Here is a 20,297-nt window from a genome sequence, read left to right on the forward strand (position 1 = left end):
GACTCTCTCTCTCTCTCTCTTTCACTTCACTCGCGCCCAAACGTGTCATATTAGAGGCGGCTAAGTGTCAATTATAATATTTTTATAATTATACTCAAATTTTAAAAATATATATATATGAATTTTGAAATTTGTGATCTAAAATAAAGTGACAACGTTTGTGTGAAACCATTTCATTATTAAGATATAGCGTCATTATTACTAGGAGGAGCAGTGTGACATTTATACTGATCACAAGAGCATACAAATATAGATGACTAAAATTGCTTATAGATTATGATTATAATATATTTTTAGATGACTAGAATTGCTTATAGATTATGATTATAATATATCTTTACCATCGGGATCGGGACAAAGCTAATATAGTTATCAATCCTCGAGCAAAAGTTCTATGGAAAGTTTGGCTAAGTTGTGAGTGATTGATATCTACTTTAGTGGAACAAGTCAAAGGTATATAATTTGATCACGTAAAATTTTTATATTGACGAAAACATGTGTTTAAGCTTTGAAAATCACTTATGTGTATCTAATATGGATAATTTTCAAAGGGGGATTACAAAAAAAAAAAAAAAAACTTCTATTTCAACATATGTTGTGCATTCAGATTCTAGCAAAATGTATCATGATCTAAAATATATTTACTAGTGGAACAATAAAACAAAAAAATCATATTTTGTATCTCAATGTGTTAACAATCAAAAAGTGAGACGAACAGTAGAAATTTGATGATCTGGCCCACACAAAAAATGGGCTAGCCCGGCCTGACCCGTAAAATTTTAAAGTATGTATGGGTTAGCACGGATGGGGTGGATTAGCCCATATTGACAGCTCTATAACTGATAATAGTTGTATGAAATCATTTCATCATTAAAGGTAAAAAATAGGTATTTTAAAAATAAACTATTACTAAATATAAAAATATGTCAAGTCTTTTCTAAACGAATTTAGAAAAATGAATCATATAAATTAAAATAGAGGAAGTAATTTTAAAATATCATGGCATTTATATTGTAAAAGTTGATCATATTAGATGTCACCTTATTAATTTTTACGGTTTGTGATTTTTGCATTAAAGATGTGGCATCATTATTAGATGTCACCTTATTTATTTTTTTACATTTTTGCTTTAAAGATATAGCGTCATTATCACTAGGAGGAGTAGTGTAACATTTATACAGATCAGAAGAGCATGCAAATATATATATCTTCAAACAAAAAGAGATAAATTTGATATAGAGAAAATGAATAAAATTGCTAATGTAGTAAATAGAGAAAATGAATGTAATATATTTTAGTGGAACAAGTCAAATGTATATAATTTGATGACCTAAAATTGCTATATTGATGAAAACGTGCGTTAAAACTTTGAAAATCACTTATGTGTATCTAATATGGATAATCTTCAAAGAGTGATTACAAAAAAAAAAAAAAAAACTTCCATTTCAACATATGCTGTGCATTCAGATTCTAGCAAAATGTGTCATGATTTAGTAAATATTTACTAATGGAACAATATAAAAAAAAACATTTCATATTTTGTGTCACAATTTGTTAACTATCAACAAATGAAAGTCGAACAGTAGAAATTTGACGATTTGGTCCAAGTAATCAAGATATCAGAATGAAAGTGGAATATATATATATTGCGATTGGCTAGCGTCAAACTTTTAAGAAAGGCATGATACATGACCTTTAATTTTGGGTAGTATAAAATTGAACAAATAGACACATTCATCATATATGACACTCTACATTGGAATTTTGTGTCCTATGTGGCATCCTACGTGTATTATGTCATGTAATACAAGTGTGTTTACTTGTTTAATTTTATACAAATTTAAATATCTACTTGTACATACTCAAAATTAGAGAGCATAATTATTCGCTAAAATCAAATTAAGAATCATGTTTATATATTATGCGTTTAACAAACATGGCTAGATTCAGAACAAACGGAGACCGAGTCATAACTAGTAGTAACAAATTGTTTATTCTTTAATTATTATTTAAGAAAATTCTTTTCAAGACTCAGTTAAAGTCTTGTTCTGCCACTCCATAAAGTTAAAGACTGACCAAAATACATGTGATGTGTGGCCAAGAGCTAACATACACAATGGGGTGTGTTAGGTTCAATTAAAATCATTTTAAAATTAATATTTTTTTTGTATTTAGTGCGTAAGTAAATAATATTATCTTTAAAATATTTTTTATACTCCCTCCGTTTCACAAAGAATGACCTGGTTTGACTTGGTACGGAGTTTAAGTAAATAAAGAAGACTTTTGAATCTTGTGGTCCTAAATTAAAGTTATGTCAAATGTACAAAATTGCCCTTAATCTTGTGGTCTTAAACATGCCACGTGGAAAGCAAAAAGTAAAATGTTACCAAAAAAGGAAAGAGGTCATTCTTTTTTAAACTGACTAAAAAGGAAAGGTCATTCTTTGTGAAACGGAAGGAGTATTATTTAGATAAATATTATCAAAAGTGGGTGAGGAATAATAGAGAGGACGCAATTAATACAAAAAATTATTTTTGAAACTTATTTTCTCTATATTCATTAATGCTCGAGAGTCATTTTTCTCATTTTTAATAAACATCGTTTATTAGAAAATTATTTTTCAAAAATAAACATTTTCCTTTTGTACCAAACACACCTAACAAGTCATACTTCTCCACTGAGAATAAATTACTATATGAAACTTCAGTTGAAAATTCTGCACCTCTAAATTCTATATTTTTTTTCCCTATAAATACCAACCATTTTGTCAACTAAAAACCATAATTAAAAAGAAAATGAGGCTTTTAGTATTGGGTTTGTTTAGTGTTTTGTGTCTAAAATGTGTTTTGGCACAAGATGTTGGTAGTGTTATTAATAAAAATTTATTTGAGAGAATATTTCTGCATCGAAACGATGCTGCTTGTGCTGCGAAAGGCTTCTATACTTATGAAGCTTTTATAACAGCAACTAAATCATTTGCTGCCTTTGGAACTACCGGTGATACTAATACTCGTAAGAAGGAAATTGCTGCCTTTTTGGCTCAAACTTCTCATGAAACTACTGGTATATTTTCATCTGTCTCAATTTATGCGGCGTATTTTCTTCATATTTTAATTTTTGAAAGTAGTAGGTGTTTATGACAATTAATTAGGTGGATGGGCAACAGCACCAGATGGACCATATTCATGGGGATATTGCTTCAAACAGGAACAAGGAAGCCCTGGAGATTACTGTGTTTCAAATCAACAGTGGCCTTGTGCTCCTGGCAAAAAGTACTTTGGTCGAGGTCCTATCCAAATTTCCTAGTAAGACTAACCCTCATTTATTAATACCTGCATAATTCTAACCTACGGTCGCTCAGTAAAGAATTTCACACTATTGTCAGTTTATTGTAATTTATCTTGTTCTTCAGGTTACTAATCATCCCTTTTTCTTTGGATGTATAATTACCTATAATTATTATTTTTTAGTTAAACTTTTTGTCTTACATTATCAAGCAGAGGCAGATTCAGAATTTAAGATTTTCAGTATAAAATTCAGTGTAACATAAAAAGTACGGTTCAACTTTAATATTTGTTGAAATTTATATGTTTATTTGTACACTATTAATTGTATCAAAAGTTGTGGGTACAAATTAATGGATCTGCAGCTGAAAGGCTAACTATGTTCCCTGCAATCAAGTCACCTAAAAGATAAAAGAATGAAATAAGTAGCATCACAAATAAGGCAAGTAATACACGGACTATATAATATATATTTTTTACCGTCTTAATAATAATAATTATGTTATGCAGCAATTACAACTATGGACCAGCAGGGAGAGCAATAGGTGTGAATCTGCTAAACAACCCAGATTTGGTAGCAAATGATGCAGTAGTGTCATTCAAAACAGCGTTGTGGTTCTGGATGACACCACAGCAGCCAAAACCATCGGCACACGATGTCATTACTGGAAGATGGAGTCCCTCTGCTGCTGATTCTGCCGCTGGCCGCGTCCCAGGCTTTGGTGTGATCACCAACATCATCAATGGTGGAATTGAATGTAGCAAAGGTTCAAATGCACAAATGGATAACAGAATTGGGTTCTATAGGAGATATTGTCAAATTTTGGGAGTTGATCCTGGAAACAATTTGGACTGTGCTAATCAAAGGCCATTTGGACAGTAGGCAGCTTAATTAATTAATTACTGCTGCTTTATATGTGTGATCTATTTACTACGTTTGTGTAGTACGTGACACATTAATAACAAGGTTTGGTCCATCTAAAATATGTATTAGTTTGTTTGTGTTCCATAATGAAACTTCCATTTGGTCACACACGCGAAATAAAGTTAAAGTTTTATGCATTAATCCGTGTTTTCAAAGGCAACTTTGAGGTGGGTAGTGTACAAAAATCGAAAAAAAAAAAAAACAACCAAAAATAAAAGGCGTTGGTGAAAAGGGCATCAACATTGAAAGTTGGAGAGAAGTACTCCAACATAATCAAGAGAAAAAATATCGTGAATTGGAGAGAAAGTATTCCAACACTTAGAAGTTGGAAAGAAGTGTTCCAACACAACCAAGAAAAAAATATCGTGAGTTGGAGAGAAAGTGCTCCAACACTTGAAAGTTGGAGAGAAGGTGCTCCAACACAACCAAGAAAAAAAATGGAAATTGAAGAAGAGTACTCCAACAATTGAAGATCGAAGAGATGTAGTCCAACAATTGAAAGATTGGAGAGAAGTACTCCAATAATTAAAAATTGAAGAGAAGTACTCCAATACAACAACAATAACAAGAAGAAAAAGGCAAAAGTATACAACTTTGAATTACGAGAAAATGTTGAAAATAATAATTTAAAATTGGAGTAGGAATCCTAATTTAAATTCATAGAGCGAATGCTGTAGAGTTCAAAATATAAGTCCCAAAAGTAAAAATGTAAGTCTATGTAGTAACAATTCCACCTAAAATGTATTGTGGGTTACAACACGTTCGTATATGATATTCAAGACTCTAAACTTAAGTATTAAAAGCAACTTATAATATTGCTTGTTCAATTAAATAAATGTATCCACCACACATTTCCTCGATTTCTTTTTTCAATCGTTATTTCTAATCTACATTAATAGCAGTGGCAAGAGCAGTATCCTTAGGTCTGATTTAAGCATAATTACCTAGTGATTTGTTGGTGCCTTGCCTGTCTACATAATTGCCTAGGGTTAGGGACTGAGTTAGAGACCAAGTTAGGGCCTTGGTCGAACTTTGTATTTATTTTAATATAAATTATTAATTTTAAAATTCTATAACTTAAAACAATTGAAATCATGCCTGAAAATCTAACCAGCCCGACAGTCTTGTTTGAGGTGACATTGTTGTTAAAAACTATTTTGTAGAAAAAAAAATTAAAAAAATAGTTTTTTAGAAAAATGTTTTTGAAAAAAAAAACATTTGACTAATTAATTTGAAATTTTTTTTAAATAAGCTTTAACTAATCTTCTTTTAGAAGTGCCTTTGAGAGTCAAATTACGAAAAAAAACAAGAATTAATGCACTTTTAATAATAAGATTATTTTATAGAGAGAAATTATTTTAAATATCTATTATAATTTTTTATTTTTATAAAATTAATATGTACATATTTAAATTTTCAATCAATATTATATATAAAAATAATTAAATATTGATGTAATATTAACATGATGATATAAATATAATTAAAAATATCAATCAAAATAAATTAAAAAATTATTCCACATATTAAATCATCACATACGAAAAAATCACCACAAAATAAATAAAGTCCTATTTTTTTTTCTAGTCCTGCAAAAGTATTGTTGTTACCTTTTTTCTAATCCTACAAAATAATACGTAAAATAATAATATATAAACATAAAATAAAATTAAAAATTATTATATAAAAATTAAAAATAAAATTTTAAAATGGAACTTAACCAAACTTATGAGATATTTAATTAATTAATGAGAGATATATTGGTGAATATGTATATATGACAGGATATATAATTTAATCTTGAAAAAGTAAATTCTACTTATGCTTCTACTTTTTTGTAAGAAGCAAATTTTTTTAATTTCTTCCTAATAGAAGAAAAACTGATTCTGTTTTTTATTTGCCAAAGATTTTAATTTGTCAAAAAAAATTAAAAATTCTTAAATTAAATGTTTTTTACCTCTGAAGAACAATGTCAAACAAGCTTTTAGACCTTAATACATAACTTGGCCCAAAGAACATTAATGTTTAAATTCACACGAAAAGTTAGATGAATAAATTTCATCAGTGGTCATCCAAATTTAAAATTTAGCACATAAAAGTCGTCCAACTTAAGATTTATTATATAAAGTTACTTTTGTATTAAATACACAATTATTATTATTTCCTTAAAAATTAGTTTAAAATAAAAATTATATTTCAATAAAATATAATAAAATAATTAAAATGAATATTTATTTTTAACAATTTTAATTAAAATAAAACAATATTTCAACAAAATTTTAAAAAATAATTAAAATGAGCATCTTCTTATTTTTTAAAACAGAAATAGTTTAAAACAAAGTTGCATTTCAACAAAAATTAATAAAATAATTAAATGAGAATCTTATTATTTTTTTAAAAAATAAACGTTTAAAACAAAATTGTATTTCAATAAAATTTAATGAAAAAATCATTTAAATTGGTTGGGTGACTTTCTAAATGAAATATCGATAGTTGAGTGATTTTGTAGGCAAAATATCCATAACTAAGTAACTTTCAGGTTATGAAAGAAAGTTGAGTGATTTTTTGTGAAAAGAAATATTAGTTAAATGACTTTCTGTGGAAAAAATCTATAGTTGAGTGACTTTGATATTATAAGAGAAAGTTGAGTGACTTTCTGGAAAAAACACTAAGTTTCACCTAAATATTTAAATATCGTACCAAAAACATGACATGACACTTCAAGATAGTTAGTTAGCTTAATAAAAATGTCCAAATGACATGTCGTTTAATTTGGACATGCGTTATGAAATCAAATTGATTTGAACTTGATGAAGTTTTATTTGAATATTAAATTAGAAATTCTTATGTTATATTTTTTTCATTAACATAAAAATCTCACAAGTCGTGAAAACTATAAAAAAATTCTTCAATTCTTACACAGTCTTATCAAATGAACAAATCATATACTTTATAAAAAAGATATAAGAATGTCCTATGACACTACATTGATAAATCACATGTCTCCATATTCATTTTATAAATAAACTAGTATACGTACCCGCGTGTTGCGCGGATATTTTAAAATATAATAATTTTTAAATTTATGAATAACTAAATACGAATTATTATTGAGTAACAAAAGTGCATGTATAATCATATATAATGTTTTAATTTTTCATATACAAATAATGCTAACAAAATTTTACCATAATTTATGTGTAATAAGGGTATGTTCATAAAAGACACTAAACATTATTCTAACAACTTCTCCTTCTTCTAATATGATAAAGATTAATAGCATATGTGGCGTGTGTTGAATTGATATATTTGTGCTAATTAATTAAATCTTAAGTTCATAGATCAATCTAAAACCTAGTATTAAAAATATTAACTCTACTTTTAGCTAAAATCTAAATATAATTTACAAAGCATGTTGCAACCTCTTTAGCACACTCTTATCTTGTTTTATCCTACAAATTAAATTAAGATGTTTTTCATTTACTCAATTATAATTTCATAAAATTAGAATGTACAAAATAATGAATTTCAATGATCAATTACAAAAAAGATACTATAATCAAATTAATAAATACCACATAAAAATAAATTATCAAATTATATACCACATAAAAACAAATTATTTGCGATGAAAAAAACGAATCATCTTCTATTCCTTTGATTTACTATAAGTCTCTTCTTTTATATGATTATGCAATAATATCAATGATAAAAATAAAGTTTTTGAAAATGAAAATATGAAATAGCACTTTGCAAGTCATTAGTCATTTTATGAAAATTTTCTCATATATTAGGTTGCTAAAGAAATAAAAACTACACCACAAATTTAAATTTTATTGTTTAACTATTCCTTTATTAATGTTTTCTTTTTCTTCTTTTTTCGTTAATTATTTTATTTTTATTTATTTTGTATCATGACATTCTTTAATTTATTTTGTAATCAAATAGTGATGCGGTAAGAATTTACCGTTTTTATTTTCTTTAATATTGCTCTTTTTAAATTAAAAAAAAATCTTCATAAAAAAAAAGTAGATTTAATAGTTTAAACTTTGAAATGCTTTATTATGAAAATTTCAATTGATGTATGTGTACGACTATATCCAATATTAAGTAAGCAAATCATCAATATATTTAGAGAATAATCGAAAGTACATTAAATAAACAAAAAAATCATAACAGTTTGAGCATTATTTTAAATATAATATAATTTGAATCGTGATAGAAATTAGCACATGAAAGCATCAACTCAACTAATTAGAAAGTAAAATCAACATACTAATTACTTGACTAATTAAAAATTAAGCATCAAACCAACAAAATGAAAAAATATACTACTTGTTCACTCCTTGTTCAAGTTCACAGTCATAGTAACGAAAGAAAACAAAATTGTGACGTAATTGGTTACACTACGATCATCATAATCTGCATATAAATATAAAAAATGAATACTACATAATACTATATATTAGATGTAATGCAAAATCACTAAATCGATGAAAGAATTATTATAGTAGTAATTTATGAACTAAGATTATTGAAAGATAATATACATGGTCAATTGCCATGAAATTTTTCAGAATTCCTCCATTTCACTATCGTCAGTCTCTTCTTCTTTTTCTTCTTTCTTGTTGCATTGGAGAGTATGGTGACCATTCTCCTTCAATCATAACAAAACAATTTCATATCAGACATCAAACAATTAAGAAAGAGGGCATATAAACAGACAATACACTACTATATGTCCCCTCAATTTTCTTATGAGTGTAATTACATCTAGATTTTTACTTGAATATAATATTTGTTTTACAAATATTTGAATTGAATTTGACTTTGAATTCGTATTTTGAAGAGTTGGCTTAAGAAGGTGTGGATAATGTTGTTAAGAATAAAAATAAATTCAAAAAGTTGTGGGTTATGAAGTTTATATTTATTTTTAGAGATAAAGTTAGTTATTATTTGAAATTTAAATTTGAAATTAAATATTTAGGTATTTTGTGGTGGCCAGTTTTGAGATTTATTTTTAAAGGACGTGGTTTATAAATGTTGTACTTAAAAAGTATTTCAATTTTTGAAATTATAACTGAAAATTTATAAATAATTTCAGATACGTCCAAGTTATTAAAACCAATTTTCAGAAAAGCACAAAGTTAGCAACTTTTTAAGGTATGACAATAATGACGTGGTCGAATTATAATTGACCATGTGTAAAAAATGATTTTGTAAAATCACTATTAAAAAATAATGACATAAATAAGTCTTTTCTTAAATGAAAATAACATAAATGAGCCAAACTTTTAACGAACAACATAAATAAGTTTTTGTGAAAGTTGATGACATATTTGAACCTTTATGTTCATTCTAGAAGCTTTAGTTCACTCTAGAACTATCTTCATCTCTCCACTCTCTCACTCTCCGCCATAAAATCTTATTAACAATCTAAAAGTATCACCGATCTCCATACTCCTCCATGGCCAAATCCTCGAGGGGTTACCCTCCATTTTTACCATTGAAATCAATCGGGTTCAAACACAAATCACTGCTACTCAAAAATCAAACACCCAACCCCAATTAATTTTGACTCCAATTGAATTAAACCCTTCAAACGAATCTCGAATTACCCATTTTTATGAAAATTCTCTGAATGTTTTTTAAACAAGGTACGAATTGATGCTTCCTTTTTGGGTTCTATGGAGCAAAATTCTTTTCACTTTTTTAGTTGGATATTATGACTATCTTGTATTTCTTTCAATTTCTATCTCTATTAATGTTTTTTTTTTTGGTCTTTATTAAGGAGATTGAAACTACATTAAAGAGTTAGTTTGATCAAGGTGGAAGAGTTTGTAAATTGATTGGAAACTACATTGGAGAAATTGCAACTGGGTAAGTATTAGTGTTTCTCTAATTTTGATGCTTTGTTTCAGATCTTTTTGAAGTGTATTTTCATTTAGCTGTCAAAAAATTGAATTAAACAAGAAGAAATTTGTAGCTAGGCTAAGCCAATAACTAGATTAGGGATTCTTCTTCATGCTCTTTTTTCGCTTGAAACTCTTATAGTACTTCTTAATGTTAGTGTATGCTCTTTTAGGTCAAGATTCTGCATTATAGGATTCAATTTTATTTTTTTTGAATGCTCCATAGAAAATAGATTCAAATAGTTTTCTAAGCTATTTCAAAGTCGAAACGTTGCAACGAAAACTTTGAATTTTGTATCTACATTGGCAAGAACAACTAATACAATTAGGAATAAAATAAGAGCTTTGTTTAGTGGGATATTTTGATTATATTTGAAAGTTAATTTTGTTGAAACCTTTCAAATTGCAAATGATTAACATGTCTCAAAAGTCAAGTCATCCAAATATAAAATATCAGTTTATCTCATAAACATTGATATGTTGTACTAGAGGCCTTGAACTTCTCTTTTGCAACTTGCCAATTAATGCAAACTTCTCCTAGATGAAACATATGTATCTTTAAATTTATAGCTCTCTAATTTCTATTTTTGCACTCCTCAGTTTTAGACTTCTTTAGTTGACGATTGTTGTTTAATTGGTTTTTGAAGGTATATCTAAACGCCTCCCTGTTATGTGGTTTCTGGGATAACAAAGGTTGACTATTAAGTTAGGTATTGTATCTCCAACACATTTGAAATGATAGATCAAGAAAGGCTTTGGATTTTGAAGTTCCCAAATGGAGTTGTCATTATACATTGTGGAGAAACTAGAAACTATTGCTTTACAAAGAGGGGAGCTTGTAAATAAGCTGGCAAAGTTGGAAAGGGATGTCAAAGAATGAGAAGGCGCAAGAATTGACTCTGCAACATTTTTAAAAACCGTAAGCTCTTGAACTCTTTTTGATATTTTTTTTTATCCTAAATAGCAGTAGATTTCTTAATATTTGTTTAAGGTTCTTCATTTTTGCAACTGGCTGTTGAAATAAATCTCTTATATCTCAACCGCTTGCTGGTTATTTGATTTTTATGGCTTTTATTATTAATATTGTCTTTGTGAATTATGGTGTTCCTCTCTTTTATAATTGAAGATATTGAGAGTGGTAATCAAACTTGTTATAAATTGTTTCTCACAGTTTTTTCTTTGATCTCATATGAATAGTTCTCCTTTGCACTTTATCGGGTGTGGTTCTCCTTGTAGAAAATTGATATGTTAATAACAATGTGACCGATAAAAACAACTTTAGTTCATTGGATAGACAACATGGAAAACTATAAGTTACCTATTAGAGATATAGTTTCTCCTCCCTTCAAATTTGTTGCCCGAAAGTATAATTTTATCCAATTTCGGTTGTATAACTAAAAAGAATATTTAAGGAAATTCCTTCAAGTATAAGAACACTCAGTTATTACAAGTGGTATTCGACAACTTTGAGTTGACAATGCATAGGACATGGGAGTGTTCCTTGCTTAATGTTTGAGTACATTTTCTTTTTGATACATGAGAATGAAACTGAAGCATAAATCTGATTATAATCTAACAAACACTATATTATTTTTGTTTTTCCAAATCTAAAGGCAATTCATGCTATGGGACTATAAGAGTTGTAAAGATCTATTTCACAATTTTTCTTTGTTTCACTTAGAAGAAAAATTTGAATCTTTAGCACATGAAATTTGTAACTATGCGATACTTGTAATGTAACAAAATATGGTTCAAACTATTCGGTGTATGTCTATACAAAAGGCTATCAATCACTTAATACTCTCAACTTTTTGTCCATTATCATTGCGAGTTTCACTCACACAAGTGAAATGCTTCAATTTAATGGTTAGAGAAGAAAATGGAGAATTATTAGCAAAGGACGTCATACATGCATAGTACATGGATGACATCGATGAGGACCAGAGGCTTCCTCATCACCATGAGCCAAAAGAATTTGTGTCTCTTGACAAGCTTGCCAGCAAAGATCTGGCTAAGAATTCTATCTGTATAAATTATGTATGAGAAACAGAAAATCCACCTTTAGTTTCAGGGCAGTTAATCACTTCCAATACCTTTGGATAAGTTTTTGAGTTCTCTGAACAAGGATCTCACATTTGTGAATTCTGGCTAAGTGGATAAATTACTTTTCAGTTAATACTACTAATCTAATTTGTTGCCAACTCTCTTGGTATTATATCTTTTTTATGTTGTCATTGGTAGATGAGAATCCTACATTGATAAGGATGTATTATCATTGAACAAGGAATAAAATAATGAACCAACCCTTAGAGTGGTTACAAGTTGATTACTGGTTTTGTCCTGCCTTTGTACTCCCTTCTTAATTAGTATGTTGGAATGCTCCGTTAGAGACTTGATGCCTACATTTGAGGAGTTGAATAAAATTCTGAAAGATCATGAATATTCATACATTGTATAATGTTAAAGTTACAAAACCTTGTCATAGTTCATATTCATCATATTCAGGAAGCTAGAGTGGAAACGGAGGGGAGACCTTTCCTTGGTATATGGATACAAGTTAGTCCCTTTTTATTTTTTATGAGTACTAAAGGTTTAAGGATTCATAATTTGCTTCAGGATTTCTTTGAGGTTTGCCCTACCAAATTACGAGGAGAAGATCAAGAGCTTTTTTGAAGAACACTTCCATACCAATTAGGAGATTTGGTACTGTGTTGCAGGAAGTGTTGTTTATTGATTGGATTTTGTTATTCTGCCTTCCAACTATTGTTGCTGGCCTTCTGGGTGTAATGTGAATGAGAGCTGGATTTGCATCTGGGTAAAGAAAGGTGGAATGATTTGTGCAATTCCTACTGGAATATATATATATATATATATATATATATTACAGCTTCACGCTTATATGTAGTGTTTGTTTACACTCTCATGTATGTGAATGTTGCACTTCACATCCAAAAGTTGAAAGTACATCTGGTAGCCAGCCACGCTACATTTTGGAGCGTAATATAATATGCAACAATTAGTATCTGATATCTGATTTGGTAATCAAGTTCTCCACTAATATTAGCAATTTTTCAAAATAAGTTCCATTTGAATGGCATATTTTATATGTAATCCTATTACATGTAATTAATTTTAATTATTTAAAGTATATATATATATATATAGATTATTATTACTATTATTATTATTATTATTATTATTATTATATATACCATATGTTTTTTTGCTGATGGCTGAATTCTTTTAAGGACAAATTACTTAACTACACTCCTTTACTTACCTTAATATCCATTTATCCCTACTTATTTCAAAAATTTCAAAAATCCCTTATTTACCTATGTATCCCGTGCACAACGCTATGTGAAATGTATCAAACACTATGTATTTCGTGCACAACGCTATGTATCCCCCTATGTGGAATGTATTAAACCTAATGTATCTCGTGCACAACGCTATGTATTCCGCTATGTGGAATGTATCAAACCTAATATATCCTGTGCATAACGCTAAGTATCCCGCAAACATCATTTTTAAGGGATTTTTGGTAAATAGAAAAGTAGAAGGGATAGAATGTTATTTAGTACTTATAATATGTGGTTCCTATAATTTATACTTCTTTTAATAATACGAGATAATTTTAGGCCCGTGATACGGGCCCAATATAATGAAAGGCCCATTTACGGGCCCAATATTACAATATTATATATATTTTTAATAGAAATTTAATTAGTTTTCAAAAAAAAAAAAATTATGACATTTCCAAATAAACATGATAAAAATAATGATAAAATATCAGATGCTCTAGTGATCATTATAACATCATGTCAAACATATATATTCGAATTAAATAATTAATTTAATGATATTCTTTTTCTATTTTATTTGAAAATTATTCAAGAGAATAGACTAAAATTATTCTCAATATATTAACAATTTTCATAAAATATATGAAGCAATAAAGTCTACTGATTCATCTATAGATTAATTTTGAATACACTTATAAATTTGTTTTAAAGGTGTTTAAGAAACAAAAATAACGACCTACTTGATGAAAATTAGAATGAATCATCTCATTATTTACAAAGTGCTAAAGGATAAAAAAAAGTTATGACTTTATATTTTGTCTTTATATTCATTAAAATTAGGAGAACATCTAGAATAGTAACGAAAGAATTTTTTCTAAAGTAATTTATATACTCGATGAATGAATGTTTTACCTCAAATAATAAGATGTTAAAAATATTAACAAAGTTAATATAATATATATTGCAGTAATTTAACATAAGGTAGTTAAAATAATAATTTATATAACTTGCTAAAAATGATTTTAACTGATGATAAAATAATAGTAATAAATAATATATGTTACTCAATAAATTATATAATGACATATATGTTACGTGAATATTTGGGATTATACATAAAAAGAGAAATCAAGTAAATTAGATACTTCAAAAAGTATCTTTACAATCCAGAAAGAAAAGCAACACCATGAAATTGAAAAGTCTAAAGAGAACCAAAGAAAATGACATAACATGCTCCGAAAATTTTGAAAATTTTGTTCTTGAAGAGTTTGCTCACTGATTGCATTCCTTATGAATTACGCCTTTTGAGAATTGCAATTGTGATTGATATTGAATTTAACATATTAACTGGTTCATTATCATATTCATTAGAATGTTTGAAAAATGTGGACCAATTGAATTTTGTTGAAAATTTGTTATATGGACAAGTTCCAAAAGTGATGTTTTCACTAAGAAATAGTGAATTTTACTTTTGTCTTATAATTGTTTTACAAAAGTAGGGCCATTAGGGAATAGATGAAAAATGAAGTTCTTAATGTTGAAAAAATTGTGTTATTGGTCTTCCTAATAAGAGATCTATACTGAAGTGTGTAATATTTAGAACTATTTAATTTTCTTGATATCATTCTTGGTAGATTTTTGTTAGCGTGAAATTACATTTTTACCCTTGATCATAATTCACTTAATATATAAAAAGATGTTTCTAGAATTATTTATTATCTTTTTAATAGATTTTTGTTAGAATGAAATTACATTTTTACCCTTAGTCATCCTATATATTATTAATTTTTATCACACTTATTTCTTTTCAAGTATATTAATTAGAGCCAAATAAAGGTAAAAATAATTAATTCATAATGAATTTTTATATTAAAGTAGGCATTTTTGATAAGCATAATGAATAGAAAAAAATATTAAGCATTAAATTAAAGTAATAGTAAAATAGAGTAATGAATAGATATTACATTAACTCACAAAAGAAAAGAAAGTGAAGTAATAACGAAAATAAGTTAATGGTAATAACAATAACAAAAGATGTTTCTAGTACTATTTAATTTTCTTGATATCATTTTTGATAGATTTTTGTTAGTGTGAAATTACATTTTTACCCTTGATCATAATTCACTTAATATATAAAAAGATGTTTCTAGAATTATTTACTATCTTTCTTAATAGATTTTTGTTAGAATGAAATTACATTTTTACCCTTGGTCGTCCTACCACTTCACTCTTCTATATAATAGAATAGAAATATAATATAGAATATGTATTTAAAAATTCAATTAAATAGATAACTATCTATGATTATAAAAATCACTATTTATTTTTTAAAAAACGGTAAAAGAATCAATTAAAGGAAAACATAACAAATTCAGAAACTATTTTAAAAATAAAATGTCAATTTATTATTTAACCCTATTATATGTAATTAATAGTTTTTAATTATTTTAAAAATCTTTTTTTTTGTGGTGCTGACACATGACACTTTTTTCTTCTCCTATTATATATAGATAGATGTTTGCGATTACAAATTTATAGGTACATATAATTTTATAAAGATCTACGTAGTCAATAATAGTAATAATTAGTTATTCTTTAATATAATATTTTCACATGTACGAATAATTCACGTTGAGCGTGAATCTTTGTTGCAAAATTCAAAATGATGAGCCTTTTTTTTTTAATTATAAACTTATGAGTCAAGTTTTACATTTCTAAAAGATGAAATCATGATTTGAAATTCCAAATCATACTTTTTTTTGGAGAATTTGAGATATGACATTATGATTCTAAATCGCATATCCAAACACCGAGTAAAAATCATGACTTCATATAACAAAAACATATCGAAACACAATCTTAGCGTTTGGCCCCAAGTTCTCAAATATTCTTGGGAAAACATACTTGGGTGAAGTTTCACCATCTATTTGGCCCCAAATTTTCCAAAAAATATGATTTATACCAGAAGTTCTAAAAATTATTAAAATATCCATAAATTTATATTATCATTTTATGATGAATATGTTTCGTTAAAAAATAACCTTATAATATAATTGATAACAATCAACAATAACAAAATAACAATATAGGCAAGACAACACATTAATATATTCAAACTTGTCAGTGATTCAGTTATAATTATAACTCATTAAACACAAATTTTCCTTTTTTCTCAAATTAAAACTCAAACTTTTCCGAAGGAGATAGTAATAAATATTAGTTGGAATTAATAAATAATAGATATTTTTTTATAAAATATAAAAGTTAGAGATAATTTTTAGATTTTTCAAAATTCACAAATATTAGAACTTGGTCCAAATACTAATTTTTTCTAGTATTTGAAACTTGGGACAAACACCACTTCCCAAGTATTTTTGGGGTCAAACGGATCCTTTTTAACGGATGGACTGTATCACAATTGATTTCATAAAGAAGCCATCATAACCCAAAGAATTAGGGAACATGAAACTATCAGATTACAATTATTTTTCCACAAAGTCAATAATTCCAACATTAGAGGATGCAATTACTAGGTGATTTTATTTTCAGGACAAAGAAAATAGAGTCCACAAGTCTTGCCCTGTACTCCAAAGAGGACTTGACAATGAGTCAATGCTAAATTTGGGTGGTTCCACAAATGCATTTGATCCTAACAATTCATGATTTTCTTCTTCACAACTTTTGAAATACATGTCATTTTTTGATGATGATGATTCCAAAGAAGCAAGCATGTCCTGTGATTCATCATGAGGAGCTGATGCCAAATATGTTTTTGCTGCATCTTCTTCAATCATTGCCCTTTCCTCCAATACTTTAAAGGAGGTTGCCTTTCTATACACTTTGCAGAGTACTATGTCATGATCCTGCATCCAAATATCTCTGTTACTTGAAACATGAAGTTTTAACTGTGTAGCATTTTGTGTTTGATCAATCAATTTAAAAAATACATGTTTGTAATATTAGAGCAAAAATTTATATTTCCCTAAGAAAAAGTCACTACTTTTTGCACCTTCTAGAAAACAGTTTGTGCTACTACTCGAAAACACATTTTTACCACTAAAAGCTCGTCAAACATCTCAACCTAACATAAATATTTCTGGCTCACTAAATCAAAAATGATTTTTAGCGGTAATTAACACTCTTTGTATATGTCCCTAAAACCTTTAGCGACATTGGATCCAATAGCAATTAACTAATGCCGATAAACTTGGTCAAACATACTACAATAATATACATATAATTTTAGCACTATTATATCGTATCACATGAATAAATTGTCCATAATAATCAAGTAGAACCAGCTACTTGAAAACTAAACTAGATAACTAAATTACACCAATAGCGTAAAAATTCTTTATTCAATTAAATTTTTTATTCAAGAGTTTAAAATATGAATAAGTAAATACACGAAATAACGATATAATGTATTTGCATAATAAATTGAAGTACCTTATGTCCATGAGGAAGTCTGTACTCATTCATGACCCAATCTGTTCTGGTGCCTTTAGGTGCCCTTCCACCATAGAAAACCAAAGTTTTCTTAAGACCAATGGCTTTTTTTGGTTCTAATGAAGAACGAATTTGACGATCAGAACCAGTTGCCTTCCAAAAACCATTTCTTGTTGTTCTATTGGGCCTCCCTTTAGGACCATGTTTCCTGTTTATTGGTACAAAAAAATACCACTCTCTTTCCCCTATTCTTGCCATCCCTATTTAACACACACCAACAAAAAGGTAAGTAATATACATAATATAATATTTTTTATGAACATTTTTAAATATTGCCTCTTCCTTGTCAAGGCCAAAAATGGTATGTATGACACTTCTTGGTGAGATTAGGAATGTCATTTCACCTTCACATTAAATTCATGTGTAATGCTAGTTGTATTAACTAGAATGAATTGTTGTCTTTTTTTCCCTTTTTGAATGAATTGAATTGTTTCTTTTATTTTCGATTCATAACCGAATCAAAATCGTATATTATAATTAGTTTGATTTTAATAATTTTAAAAATAATTAATTTGATTTTTACCACTTAAAAGAAACAAAATGTATGGTCCAGAATAAGAAACTAAATGACCCACTATCATAAATTTAAACTTACATTATGATACAAAAAAATAAAAGTTATACTATCAATGTATATAATTTAAACACTACGATGGTATTAAGGAGTTTACTAACCAGGTAACTCCCAAGGATCATAGAGATATATGTTGAGAAAACCAATGGTATTAGAATCTATTTTATCATCATTGATAATTCTTTTGAGGTAAAAATTGATAAGTTCTTCTTCAGTGGGATGAAAACGGAACCCAGGAAGTTCAAGCTCTGTTAATGACATTTTTTTATTTTTTGTTTCTTAGAGGATGTATTTTGTGACTACATAAATTAAGAAGCCTCTTATATAGGCAAGAAACATTGTCCTGTTTTGCGCCCATCACGCAATTGAGAATGACACCCTATACTTAGGAGGTGTAAGTTAATGTTTAACGCCTAATCATTCTAAATAACGCTTATTTCTTAGATATCATCATTATTAAAAAAATAATTGATAATTCATGGACATCACGCGGCATTTGAAGGATGACACGCTTATTTTTCAAATCATGAATTTGCCTCTGTATCTTAGTCTCAGTGTAACTCATCGTCCTCCCAAAACCAACTTCCTTATCATGATCATTGCAGGAATGTTAATTCATCCATATATGAAATTGATACTTATATATATCAATGTAAAATATTGTGGATTGATCGATACTTCCATGGGACCTTTTATGTCTATATGTTGCAATACTCGTTCATACATTTTTTTTGTATGTTAATAATACTTTTATCAATGATAATAAACATATTATATCTATATATATTAGAGTCCATCATCAACTAGAATTCGATTATTGTAGCTTATTCATTGTAACAAAAGGATTACTCTTCCTTTAGAATACGTAGTAAATAAGGATTCTTATATTAATCATAAACATGTACAAAGTCTATAAATAAAAAGCACAAACAGCAGAACAATCAATCTGCTCTTATTTTCTCAAACTCCTCTTGTTCTTAATCTTATTAATATATAATATATCGTAGATTGACACTGCTTAAATATAATAGAAAATAAATGTAATGATTTGAGATAGAGGCAATATCTTAAAATTACTGCAATTTCATATTTAAACACACTTACTGAAATATAAAAGTAATACTTCTTTTGTTTTAATTTATGTGATATTTTTTATTTATCGAGAGTTAATTTAAGTAATATTCATTATTAAAGTGGATTAGGTCAATTCAATTTAAAATTTAAATTCAAATATTCATAAGTTATATGAAAAATACTTGATAGTATTTATCTTATCAATGTGATAAAAATATATATTAAGAAGAAATAAAAATATATAATAAATATTGAGTGCGATGGAAAATGACATTATTTGTGTAAAATTCTGCGCACACCGCGGAGAATGACATTGAGAGCGAGTGGCACTAGGGAAGAATGAGCTAAAATTCCTTTCATAGGTATGGGTGGATCCTAGATAGTGACATAGACATGTTGGGCTCTAAACACAACAATAATATACTCCCACAAAGTGAATTTGAAAAGATAAAGTGTATGCATACTTATTTATAATTCAGAGATAGATAAAATGTTTGAGATAATTTCTCAGATGGTCACTCATCTTAGAATAGCTCACTTAGAAAGTCACTCAAGTTAGAGTAGTTCAATTAGAAAGTCACTCGACTTTGTTTTATACCTCAAAATCACTCAATTATTGATATTTCACTTATAAATCACTAAACCGTTGATATTTCACTTAGAAAGTCACTCAACCAATTTAAATAATCTTTTCATTAAATTTTGTTGAAATCT

The 20,297-nt window shown here is 27.7% G+C and overlaps 2 protein-coding genes and 1 long non-coding RNA gene across 3 annotated transcripts; 2 read left to right on the forward strand and 1 right to left on the reverse strand.

The window, feature by feature from the left end:
* Window positions 1-2,795: 2,795 nt before the first annotated feature.
* Window positions 2,796-4,347, forward strand: LOC125860705 (basic endochitinase). Its single transcript, XM_049540712.1, has 3 exons — window positions 2,796-3,063; window positions 3,152-3,305; window positions 3,795-4,347. Exons 1-3 carry the CDS (start codon window positions 2,796-2,798, stop codon window positions 4,165-4,167), a joined length of 795 nt encoding a protein of 264 aa, XP_049396669.1. The 3' UTR covers window positions 4,168-4,347.
* Window positions 4,348-9,620: 5,273 nt separating this feature from the next.
* On the forward strand, window positions 9,621-12,979 carry LOC125860116 (uncharacterized). Its single transcript, XR_007445811.1, has 4 exons — window positions 9,621-9,866; window positions 10,001-10,089; window positions 10,769-11,040; window positions 12,839-12,979. It is a non-coding gene; the product is annotated as an uncharacterized LOC125860116 (long non-coding RNA).
* Window positions 12,980-16,950: 3,971 nt separating this feature from the next.
* LOC125859546 (NAC domain-containing protein 6-like) lies at window positions 16,951-18,785 on the reverse strand. The gene is made up of 3 exons (XM_049539315.1): window positions 18,611-18,785; window positions 17,876-18,135; window positions 16,951-17,289 (listed from the first exon to the last, which is right to left on the reverse strand). The coding sequence occupies exons 1-3, from the start codon at window positions 18,768-18,770 to the stop codon at window positions 16,972-16,974; spliced, it is 738 nt and encodes a 245-aa protein (XP_049395272.1). The 5' UTR covers window positions 18,771-18,785; the 3' UTR covers window positions 16,951-16,971.
* Window positions 18,786-20,297: the final 1,512 nt, after the last annotated feature.

Source organism: Solanum stenotomum, chromosome 3, assembly GCF_019186545.1.
Source record: "Solanum stenotomum isolate F172 chromosome 3, ASM1918654v1, whole genome shotgun sequence".
NCBI lineage: Eukaryota > Viridiplantae > Streptophyta > Magnoliopsida > Solanales > Solanaceae > Solanum > Solanum stenotomum.

Bases quoted from the DNA above. Each gene is read 5' to 3' on its own strand.
- LOC125859546 (XM_049539315.1), bottom strand. From the start codon at position 18,770: ATGTCATTAACAGAGCTTGAACTTCCTGGGTTCCGTTTTCATCCCACT. The intron at 18,136-18,610 runs GTTAGTAAACTC...TGTGTTAAATAG, and splicing joins TGATCCTTGGGAGTTACCTG to GGATGGCAAGAATAGGGGAA. The intron at 17,290-17,875 runs GTACTTCAATTT...ATTTGGATGCAG, and splicing joins GACTTCCTCATGGACATAAG to GATCATGACATAGTACTCTG.
- LOC125860705 (XM_049540712.1), top strand. From the start codon at position 2,796: ATGAGGCTTTTAGTATTGGGTTTGTTTAGTGTTTTGTGTCTAAAATGT. The intron at 3,064-3,151 runs GTATATTTTCAT...ACAATTAATTAG, and splicing joins AACTTCTCATGAAACTACTG to GTGGATGGGCAACAGCACCA. The intron at 3,306-3,794 runs GTAAGACTAACC...TATGTTATGCAG, and splicing joins GGTCCTATCCAAATTTCCTA to CAATTACAACTATGGACCAG.